A 12,835-nucleotide genomic window follows, 5' to 3' on the forward strand; every position below is an offset into this window, starting at 1 on the left:
ACTTTATACAATAATATAATAGTTTGTCAGTTATCTTTGACTGTTTTCTGACTTCCTCAATAAAGATGATAAATCACATGATAGAAAATTTGGTGTGGAAATGCACCTTCATCTATATTAAAGATGATAATTTATACTGTATATTATTATCATTATCAATATTCATTATCATCTCAATAAGAAATGAATCCAACACTGCAGGTGACCTAACATCAAATAATGAACAACAAAATTAGATTTATTGAAAGATGTCAATGACAAGAGCAACCATGTACACAATTGTAAGTAGTGATTACCACAGCCAGTTGATAATTCAAATAAAAACTGACTACTATTGTGTGTTAAGTAGAATCTAGTCTATTTGTTATGGTTGCTGTATGGTGAATATGTGGGCTTTTTATCACTCTGAAACAGCTGTTACCGGCGTTGCCCCTGTTACTAGTTCTGTTGCTTCTCCAGCAGCTGTTGGCCTGTGTGTCAACGTTGTACCGTTGTTGTGTATTGTCTTTCCATTGCTCTTACTAAAAAGTAAAAAAAAAAAACAAACATGAAATCAAAATTAGTTGTTGGGAAAAAGTGCAATATGGTTGAGTACATGCAAGTAAGGTTTTCATTTTTTTTATATTAAAAAGATATTATTCTGTTGCCTTTTTACAAAGTCATAAGTTGTAATCAATTGTTGTGGGATGAGTAGCTTCAGTGGCGTATCTAGAAGTCTTGAATGGGAGTGCTGATGGGTGGACGCGAAGGTGAAGTGGGGGACGTTGATGATCAGTTGAGGGGCGCTAACTGGCAAAATAATGTGGTTTTAGGTCATTTTTAACTATTTGCAAGTAAATTTTGGGGGTGATGGGGAATTTTTGGAGGGGCATACGCACTCCCCTAGATACGCCACTGAGTAGTTTATACGTTGGGTCTCCATCAGTAGTGGCTTCAGAAATTTGACGACAGGTGGTTCGACAAGGGGCTGGAGCTTATTAAAAATAAAATTAAAATTAAATTGCAGGTGGGTTGATGGGGAGAGTTCTTTATGGCTTGGTATAACCCAAAATTGTACTTTTTTACATCACAATCTGGCAATCAAATAATGGATCTAGGCAAATTAATATTTTAGTCCCAACAGCCTTATCGTGGCATCGGACGACGGGGACCTGACACTTGGTAAAGCATTAGACATGTCAATGCTGTACTTGCTTGTTTGTTCAAATTACCTTGCCCTTCAGAAGGGACAATAAGCTGTCAGTCCCTAGTGATTACTAGCACATGTGCATGTGAAACATGACAATAATGGGGCTTGACCTCAAGAAAAAACTCTCATATTGGGGATGAGAGTAAATTGTACGGTCATCAAATTGGATACACGAGGAAGAGGTATGGTGTATAAGATCATCAGTAAACTTCTGTTTAGTTACGCTTTAGTAAAGGAAGTTTTTTTAAATAAAAATATTTATTGTTAACAGCCTTTAATTAATGATGAACTTTTTTTGTCACAATTTTTGGGTTTTGTGATCCTTATAAGTGATCAATTCAAGTTAATTTTGAAGTAATTTACATTTAAACTGACCACCTTTAAATAATAAATTAATTTGTTTTGGATATTATGTTTCTCATTCCTGGCCTTCTCTGAATCATGGAATTGAAAGTGAGTATCGTAATCCTGCAACAGTGCATGACTGACAGCCACCTCTCACCTGTGGATTCCATTTTGTTTGCCATTACCAACATGAAGCATCTCATTTAATTTCTTTTCTGATGGGACTATGTCTTCCTCTCTAATGTCATCAATCTCTGTCGACTGTCCTGTTATTACCTTGTACAGCATCGATAAGATAAACTGTTGATATTAAAAAATATATAAAAGAGCATTAAGACAAAACAGTAAGGATTCAACAATTTTTGTGCAGTGTTGGCAGGGGTACCAACTCTCCCACTACACGCAGGACCGTGTCCCACACTCCCGCAAGGAAGCAAGAATACTCCCGCATAAAATAACTGACTTCTTCCAACTTGGGACCAATGTGCTGGTACCAAGGGGGTATTGTGGAGGGCAGAAAAACAGTTTTTCAAACCAAGAAAGTGTCAACAATCATGCTATCTACAAAATAATAAAAATATCTGAAATCCCAAAGATCTTAGCCTCTAATACCCATTTCACACTAGCAGAAAATATTACAAATTTTAACAACTATTAACAAGTTGTAACAAGTTTGATATTCCGAGATTTTTGGTTCGTTTCACACATGCACTTTTTCAAACCATGAGAAATCTCGGGAAAACTCGGAATATTATGACTAGGCCTAGAGGCCTAGGGTAGTACTAGTAGGCCTAGGCTAGTTGTAGGTTGTCCGAATTACATATCAACTACTAAACTAGGCCAGGGCTAATCATAATCATAGTGTAGTTTTATATAGTGCATAAATCCACCTAATGCAAGATGCTCAGGGCGCTTGAAATGTGTCTGTACTGTAGTTTCTGGGCCTGTTAGTAATCAGTGTGTTTTGTTTGGTTTTTTTTTCCTGTTAATTATTTCATTTACTCATTAGTTTATGGATTCCATTTGGTGAAATATACTTCCTGGTTACCTTTTAGGTTATTTCTTTAGTGTTTCATCCTCATTCCATTACTTTGTTCTTATTTTTTCTTTACTGATCATGCTATTAAGCACTACACAGTGTAAAACATTTTTTTTTAATCATTATCATTTCCGGATTACAGTGTACAACATTTGTTGTTATTATAATTTCTGTATTAGATTTTTTTTTTTTTTGGAATATAAAAGTGGAATAAGAATTAGCCCCTAGGCCTAGATACTAGAATAGCTTTATATTTTAATGAAATATTGTTCTTAGTTATATCTATTAAAAAAAAAATAATTAAATTCTTTGTTCACTTCCTCACTTTATATTTTGTTCTAATTTTGATTTTGTACTGTGAACAAGTCAATTAAATTTTCATAAAATAAAATCAAACAAAAATTCTGGTATAATTTTGCAACTATATAGAACAATTATGGTGTTGTTACTAAAGAATTTAGGATTGATTTTTGTACTATTGTATACAAATATGTACTGCCCCTTGGGTCATCAGTGTCTTTAATTGTCATCACTCAAAACTGATTATTCGACCATGTACTAACCGTAAACCACCAGATGTTCATTACAAGAAGAACCCACAGCATTGAGTTTAGAAGCAGGACGAACGGCATGCGTCTGTCATCGAAATCGGTAACCTTTGAAGCCGACCACAAGGCTTTCAACGGGAACCAGTACAATCTGCACACAAACCTGAGAAAAAAAAAAAAAAAACAAATGTGAAAATACTTTAGTTTTACAGAGAATTAAACATAATAATACCTGAACGAAATTGAAAGTAATATGTAATGAACAATAGGGTGACTTTTGCAATCCTACAAAAATGAAAACAAGCACTATCAGTGGCTACCCACTGGACTGAGATTTGGATTTTATATCTCTTCCTAGCAAGCCAGACTTGATTTTCCTCTTTTTATTTTTTGGAAAGTGGAAACCCTTTCTGTAAAGAAGTCATTACACTTAAGTCCTTACATAAGAATAATGTTTTGTCATAATATTACTCTAATATGGACTCAATAATAAACCTGTCATTCTTAAGAAAAATATTTACTTCATTATGATTCAATGATGACCCAACAAAAACAACACGTGTTTGATCACGCATGAAGTATTTAAAAACATTAGAATTTCAAGTCTCATTCCAGAATTTTCAGGACCTAGGGGCTGGGAAGATAATTTGCGTGTGAAACAGAACGTTTAAAGGAAATAATGAAAATGAAGGTGTAATGCATTCATTGTTTTTCGTAATGTTATAAAACCTTCTCATTGTTCCATAATTTTGGCCACCTTTGTGCACAAATATATTAGACAAATTGAAAAACAAAAATAACACATGTTCCATCAGGCATGAATTATTTAAAAACATTTTCACAATGAAGAATTCATTGTTTATTGCGATGGCGCAATCTTAAAGTGCATGTCGAGGTATTGCAATAAACTCATGACAATCAATAACAATAACATAGCAAAATTTACACTGTTAATATCCCAACATTTCGCAAGTCATTCCACATATTTGTAGAAATTTTGAACTAAATGGAATTCTAATTGTTTCATGGCATACAATAAGAAAATCTTACGCCAATTAATCTCGTCTGAGGGCATTTTAGAAAAGGGGGCCCCCTGTTTTACTTTTTTCAAAGATAGTCGTGCAGTAACCACACATGCACACACACATTCCAATATTATTAAGTTATGTTTAGACCTGCCCAAACATACCCATTGTTAAAGAAAATATTTACATTTTGCTAGATTTTCTGGTACTTTAACTGGGAATCAAGAACAATTTCCCTAAGATGAGGAAGGAGAAGAAAACCATTATTAAAAATTTTTACAATTTTTATTTGGATTATATTATCTATATTTTTTTATTTCTTTCAGTACAATACAAACAATTGACAGACACATCTAGAGTGCAAGTGAAATCAGCTTGTGGTTCATCACACAGCCAATTATAGGATATTGAACTAAGGATGTTTATGTTTTTAAACGTATTAAATTTGATTTCCTACCATTTTACTAGTTATATAATTCAATTTCCTTATTTTCTATTTTGAATTCTTCAATTCATACATGTATGTATACAATTTTCTCCATTTGCTTGACTTCCCTTTCATTTTTTGTGTTCTTATTGATCTTGCAAACTGTTGTTTATTTACTCACCAGTAAAAATACTGGCAGGGACTGTACCCCACAATCTTTGTTATCACACAAATGTAATAACTAGCCTTCTAAAAATTTACATTGTATTCAAATTTTCCAAATATGACTGCACAAACAATTCACTAGAAGGAACAATAAACACACCAACAATGTTTAACCACCAACTTCAGGACTTAGTCTGCTGTGCAGTAGCAGGAAATATAGCTTTCTTTCACAATACCAATTCTATTTTTGGCTAAAGTATAAGTTTTGTGCATGTTGTAATATGTTTTTGTGTGTGTGTCCTTATTCCAATAAGTTTGATAGAATGGGAATTATTAATATAAATGGCCGATACTATTATTTGATGATCTAGGATTTAATGTTCAAGACCTTATTAAAACATCTTTTAATACTGTATGACTCATCATCCGGAAAACTATAAAGAATGGTCATTCTATATTATAACCTTCCAGGTAGAGGCTATGATAACACAAAGACATTTGAAGCTACAATACAACATGAACTAGAAATATGCTTACAACCATTTAAAAATAAAGTATATTTATAACACTGCCCTTTTGTGGACAGGTTATTGTATAGAACATAAAACCTCAAATAGAAGCCCTGGGATTCCTTTATTTGACTTTCGGTGATAGGCTGATGATGTTCAAATAAAGAACAAAATAATTATCGAATCACTTTTGGCTTCTCTTAGTCTTTTTGGAGTCTGCAAGATCTTGTACGGTAACAATGCACCAGAATATGGTAAAGTTATCAATTAATAGGCATACAGATTTAGCAGCGCCTATATCTGTTACGTAGCAGGCCTACATTATGGTATGTAGTGGGATAATTACAACATGTAGTAGGTTAGCTTATGTAGCAAGACTATTTCATTGGTGTTTTGCGAGTTGATAGGCTGAGCTGTTAAGTTAGGGGCACCGTAACCTATAATATCAGCGCCGGCTCAAATGGCTTACTCGCCAATGGTTCTGGTAGTGGAACAAGTCTTCATTTGGCTTGTGTGCACTTTACAGACCCCAGTACATCCTTCGAGAAGAGTAGGGGGGGGGGTGCCATGTAAGATAGTGACAAGGTTCACTGATTGGCATATCATTGAAAAATCCTAAAGAAATGATCTAATATATTATTATGGTATGTAGCGGGTCAATAATGCAGCATGTAGTAGGCCTATATTACAGTGTGTAGCATACCTATATTATGGAATGTAGTGGGGGGGGGGGGAATGGAAGGGGAGCTATATTACTACGGTGTGTAGTAGGCCTACAATATTATGGTATATAGCAAGCTATTATGGCACACAGAAGTCCTATGATTATGGTATGTAGTAGGCTATAAGAATCAGAATGAATAGTCTAAAACTAACAAAATCTCTCCACAATGTATCCCACCAGGCCATTGTTTGTTGCTGTTTTGACTTTGTGTAAACCATATTAGGTCACGCACACTCAAATATCTCTGTTATCTTGGTTTGTTCATGGATTTATTAATAATAACATGTTATATTTATATAGCCCTTAATGCCAACAAGGCCTCTAAGCGCTTCACATTACTACCCCCGGTCATTGGATTACACACCTATGGAACACAAACTGTTCCATAAAGTTGCAGCAGCTACCTCAGCGCATTTTGGCATTTAACCCTACCAGGTACCCATTTATACTCATGGGTGGAGAGAAGCAATGTAGATAAAGTGCCTTGCCCAAGGACACAAACAAAATGCACAGCGAGGGAATTGAAACCCCGACCTCGAGGTTGGGAAACCAAACCGTTCCCACTGGCTGAACCACTTCTACAATCATTCGATATAAAAACACAAATCACATGACAATGACTGGACTTTGGTTCTAAACAAGGCAAATGGGGTACCAAGCTCACCTGTCCCTGACCGTTCAAACAGATAATTTTGATCAGATATGATATCAAGAAATCACATGATTGCACTGTGTACAGGAAAAAAATGAGAGGACTAAAAATTTATTATCAATTATGGGGTGTTTCAAAATTGGTAGATGGTTTCTAACAGAGCTCACTCTTCTTCACTACTGTACCTGTGCTTGATGCTTCTCAGCGATAATGATTTATGTGATAATGATTTGTGTGTTTGTTTTGTATATTTGTTTTTTTGTGTGTGATTTTTCTTTTTTGTGATGTTTAATGTGTTTTGTTTGTGTTTTGAATGTGATTGAATTGTGTGTATAAATATGCATATTTTTATATATTTTTATAAATATTAAAATCCTTTATCATGTAAATAAATATCAAATTGTTAATTGATCCTGTAAATTTTCTTTAAATGTATTTTAAATTTATGACTTTTTATTGTATAATTCAATCATTGTATACTGTGATTGCCAATAAAGATATTTTTGAATTTTGAAAGGAAACATAGCAGGGAACACTTGTTAGAGTACAACTAGGGATGTACTGTATGTGTCCACAGGGATTTACTTGGACCTAAAGGAAATTGAGGATGCTATCAGAAGGCCATTTTGCTATATTACCCTTTGACTTACTACCTATTACACACTATATAAAGTACTTATAAAATACATTAGCATTTAAATAATATTCAATAATTATTATTATACATGTACTGTAGTTTTTATAATTAATGCTAATATTTATATTTCTTATAATTTAGTTTGTGGCCTAAATTTACATTTAATATAATGTTCATTTTTTAGCATACTGTACATAAGTTAAGCTTTAAAGATGTCTGTCTGAAAAATAAATAGGGACAAGCGTAAAAAGTTCAATTAAAATTTGGAAGAAGTTACCTTCAACCCAGAAACAATTTAAAAAATATTTCTTGCTGACTTGCAGACATTTTGCTGCAAAAAAATCCTTAAATAAATGACCAGGGTCTACGCAAAAGAATACAGGAAATTACAAATAATTTCAATTTGATGCATGGAAGCATGTAGCGCAAGTCACCAAGTTTCCAAACCAAATGCTTCTGCATTCGAGACTGAAGATAGTCACACTGGCAGACTAGGTGAATAGCCTTTCCTTTGACAAAAAACTACAGTAGGTACTGTAGGACTAGCGATCCTTACCAAGATAAACTGAATCCGGCAAAGCCGACGTTGGCTAGTTGGTCATTGATGGGATACTTCTTACCCCTACGTATCTTGAAATAAATCAACAGCTTAGAATTCTCCAAAAACACATCGGTAATGTCATGCAAGAAGAACACAAGCAATCCTATATTGTGGTACCTGTAAAATATAAAAAATAAACAAAACAATATATTATATATTGTGTGAAGCTGTGACATGCTGGTTAAGGTGCTTTTCTTCCAAACCTAAGTTTTTAGGTTCACTCATGATAAAAATATATTTTTTTATAACCTCTGTAATCCTAATAAAAGGATTGCAGATTTCAAATATAATCAGCTCTTAGATGTCTGGTGTCATTATAATGTAACAGTTACGTTATGAATGACAGGCTAATCTTCGAAATTAACTTGTTGTTTACTCATACTAATTATTTCCTAATAAAAACTACAGTAAACAGCAAACAAACTAGCTTATTGGAAACCAAGAAGTCCATCGACCATTTTTTACTCAATGCCGTAATACGTGACTGAACTTTGGGCTCTTGGTTATTAGTTATTCATCAGCTTACAACACGTGATTTGCTCGAGAACCGCTCTTGAGTAGTGTGCGTGCGTGCGGATGGTGAAGGAGCTGTGACCAGTACTGTAGTTCCTCAGGTATAAGCCCACCCCCATCTTTTCAACCAAATGTTTATGTACCAACCTTTTCTCAGGAAAAAGCCCAGGGTATAATTTGATTGAGTAGCTTATGCTGACTTTTATAAACTCTAAAAAAAAATCAAATACTGTATTGTCTTATTGCCTTTAATTAGGCTTACACCACAGAAACACAAACAGGAATTAATAATTCTCAGGAAAGCAAAAAAAGAAATAACAAATAATTGTTTGATATATATAACAATGAAAAAGGCCTATATGAACTTACATTACAATAAAAATCTATTAAAAAGCTAATCCTTTACACTAAGCATGGCTGGCCATTTACTCTGAAGTTAACACATAAATGTATTTATTTATTCTAGATACGTGATACTTGAATTGCTGTGACAGTATTATTTGGTCCATATTCATTGCAATACCGTACTTTAAGTATATTACCCTCCATATAAGAATCAAATCCCAGGCTATGTTTTGTGGGAGGTGTTGTGAAGGGATTTGACTTTTCAATGTAGAGTAGGTGGCTACAATCCCTAATTCATCCAAACACCACTTAAAAAGAGCTGAAAGGCCTACATGGAAGATTGTTCATTTGAAGGTTCTAAAGGTGTTCAAGGTCCTTGGCAAGTAGAATAGATGTGCAGTAATACCACAAAAAATAAATAAAGTTTCTGTTTTGTTAGAATTCTTTTCAATGTACATTTTAGTAGTGTTGGAGCATTTTTAAATTACCGGTAAATACTATAGTCACTGAACTGAGAACTCCAACATAAACATTGCTTATAACAAAATGTCAGCAATGGATTTCAGTAGTAGATGTGATATGCGATGTCATAGCAGTAAAACATGAACTGACATCTGCCACCACTTACACCACCATGGTTCGTAAATGGAATGTATTTTACAAAATATGGAAAAATGTTTGAAATAAAAAGCTATTGTGGTACTGCACTCTCACAAATAAGCAAACTGTACCTAGTGGCAATTGCTGTATGTGTGGCAACGGCATGTTTTATGTTATAGTGTTGAACGATTAATGAATCAGGTATGTAGTCCCTCGTGACAAACACTCTTGCCTCAGGCAATCTTTTGTTCCAAGTTCAATCCAAGGTAATGTAAAACGGATATTTTGTATTTAGTTTAGCTGGTGTATTAAAGTTTTAAATATCATGTAACTAAATATACTGTTGTTAGTTCTATTTTTATGTAGTGTCAGTGAAGAAAATGACAGACTTAGCATAAAGCTATCTTTTAGCTGGTAACCATGATAATAAATTGTTAATGACTAAGGCTCTGTGCACACTATGATAAAAATCTTTAGTTTGCCTAAAAATAATAATATGTGGACATGTCATATTGCATACATACATTGCAAAATCACAGGACTATTGTTTAGTTTTCAACCAATCACCAGCAGTCTCACCAAACAAACTTATAAGATAAAAAAAATTATTACTCTGACTAAAGAAAGGGAGGGGATAATTGACAGATCTTCAGGAATGAGAATACTAAGACACAAACATAAAAGTATTTCATAGTTTTGGGATTTCTGCAGATATTATTCTCCTGAAGACGATTGAAGCAACTCAATCGAAACGGCGAGATATTCTCAACCAACAACAACAGTTCTTTTCAGAACTACCTATGTACAGGGTACCGCAAGCATTAATATATTATCACAGGACTTGTCGCATAAAATTTGATAGCAAATAAAAGAAAGCAAATAAAAGAAGCACTAGATATGATTCATACCATATGTATCCCTAACCATGAACGATCGAGAGAGGAATTTTACTGATGTGAGTTATATTTCGTATATTTCATAAAATAAAGGAAATAAAAAAAAATAATAATAAAAAATTGGTGAGGCAGTGAAAATGGATGCACGAGGGGACGAGAAACTAGTAATATTTTTTTATTTGGCCTTAAATAGAGCTTAACACTAGAACAACCAGTGCTGGTTCAGTTAAAATATTGAAAAAAGTTATAGTGCTATAATAAAACCACAAGTTGAATAAAAATCTTTTCTAGTGCTTGCTAACAAATTTCAGTAATCTGGAAACAAACAAAAATGCATTGTCTTTAATGGCATGGTGTTTACATAATTTAAACAACTTGATTTACGGAACCACTTTAACATACGATTCTTTTACTTCTGGATTCATTTCTCACTACTAAAATACATTTATAACAGCAATTACGTTATAATTTATAATTTAGTTACCTAAAGAAGTGTTTGTTTTGGACTTTCCTTGGTCAAACTAACAGGTTACAGAGTTAGTTTAATCAAAATAAATCAGATGCTAGCAGCCTAGGGGACATTCCCCTTGGTAGTAATGTTTCCTAAGTTCCTGTTGGGGATCAAAAATGCGTCATAATAATTACACGTTCATAATGTCGTCTTTAGCGCCCCCTTCTATTCAACATCCAATAATTATTTTGAAGATTACTTGTCAACCATGTTGTGCAATGATCAATATATCTTTCATAAAGTGTTGATGAGTCTTCTCATGCAAGAATGTACACTTTAATTAGTAGTTGACATGGCTGTCTGAAAGAACAATACTAATCACTTCTTTTGTTTGTGGTTTCTCTGTTTGGACTAATGATGAAGAATTAGAAATGTCAGGTTCAATTAAAAATATAAAATTACCTATTATTATCTAATCTAGATACAGGAGCAACGACAATGGATTTGAACTGGGGAAGTAGGTTCTGCATGTGTCAGTACACACCTTATATAAGAATAAGAATTTCTATTTAATATAATTTTACTAATTCTTAATTTTTGTGCAATGAATTTTTACAATTTTTAATAATTAAATACAAATGTTTAAAGTTATCGATTTTGTAAATATAACTAATTTTCTCTATCTGCTTGGTCTGCTATGCAATATTTCTTCATTTAATGTATTTTTGTTGTCTTTTCATGCATTTCCATACTTTTCATTCATTTTCCCCCAATTTCTAATGTTTCTCTTTTTGCTTGTGCCTGTCATTTTTTTTTTGTATTATTTCAATATCATTATTACTTACAGTAATGTAGTAGTTGATAATTTTAATCAAAATTGTTTTTCTATAATTGTTATTAATTGTTTGGTCTCTTTTGTGTTATTTGATGTAATTCATCATTTTATGCTACCTATATCAAATACTGAATAAAAACTAAATTGAATTCAGAAACATGGTGAAGACTACAAGTCTAGTAAACCAACTGACTGTCTATTCTGCTCTAAGGCTGTTTGCATTGGTTTAATTTTGCCCAAGACAAAGGGTAACTCTACCTTGGTCAAACTTGTGTTTGTATTTGAATTGAAATAAGCAGTTAAGATAGTAAAGCTCTGATCACACTATTAAAATTTATGTGACAATTTTGTGTGATGTGCCAATAATGGGCATGATGAAGTCACATTATGTGCCAAATATGAGCACATCACATTTGTCACATAAAATGTTATAGTGTGAACAGTTAAGACAGTAAATCTCTGATCACACTATCAAACTTTATGTGACAATTTTGTGTGATGTGCCAATAATGGGCATGATGAAGTCACATTATGTGCCAAATATGAGCACATCACATTTGTCACATAAAATTTTATAGTGTGAACAGCGTTAAGATTTTGCGCATGCATGGTCAGTTTATACAATTTTTTTTTGTTATAAGAACAAGTTAAATTTTTTGCCAATTTCAGGCTCAAATGTTGTTATTTTGCACCGTAATGTATCATCAGTGACCCTCTTGTTAGCAGAAATATACCGGGACTGTATGAGAACGGTCGTTTGAGGCGAAAATTTCAGCATGAACTTAGCCGAGTATTTTGTGTCGTTCCCTGACATAACTCCAGATTAGGCCAAAAAAAAAAATGATTTGTTTGCCCTCCAGAGCCTGCCCCTAGCTCACTGAAAAATTTTTAAAATAAAAATTTGGTTTTTTGTCAATTTTTTGATCACAAATTTTAGAAAAATTATATTTATTTTTCTCCATTTTACACATGAAAGTTGTCTGAATTTGGTGTCTGATGTAAAATATCGCCATTCTAGGCCTAAATTAATTGCAAAATATTGACTATAGGTTATTTTTATTCAGTCTGATGAATACCTTTTGAAAAACAAATAGTGAGACAGGCTTAATTACAAGCATTGCAATTTAATATGTTAATTTTGATGACATGAAAAAAAAAAAACAATAAAAAAAACCCTTTTTTGCGCCATTTTCAGCGTTAAAGGGCAAGCAATGTTTTTTTTTTTTTTTTTAGGTCTTAGATCGCATCTGATGACATTTAGTAGATTTAAAATTGATATAAACTTTTTAAACATTAATTAATACTTTACTATATGTGACTAGCCTGATTTGTTG

The 12,835-nt window shown here is 33.1% G+C and overlaps 1 protein-coding gene across 1 annotated transcript in view; it reads right to left on the reverse strand.

Annotated features, from left to right (window-relative positions):
- Positions 1 to 12,835, reverse strand: part of LOC117113184 (ceramide synthase 1-like) — a gene marked incomplete in the record, with an annotated part of 44,076 nt that continues 31,241 nt past the window's right edge. Inside the window, 4 exon segments of the mRNA XM_033256469.1 lie at positions 1 to 521; positions 1,692 to 1,834; positions 3,137 to 3,284; positions 7,817 to 7,978. Of these exon segments, the coding sequence (XP_033112360.1) occupies positions 401 to 521; positions 1,692 to 1,834; positions 3,137 to 3,284; positions 7,817 to 7,978 (574 nt within the window).

This window comes from Anneissia japonica, unplaced genomic scaffold (genome assembly GCF_011630105.1).
Source record: "Anneissia japonica isolate Jap-2015-1 unplaced genomic scaffold, ASM1163010v1 scaffold93_len1081246_cov171, whole genome shotgun sequence".
In the NCBI taxonomy this organism is placed as follows: Eukaryota; Metazoa; Echinodermata; class Crinoidea; order Comatulida; family Comatulidae; genus Anneissia; species Anneissia japonica.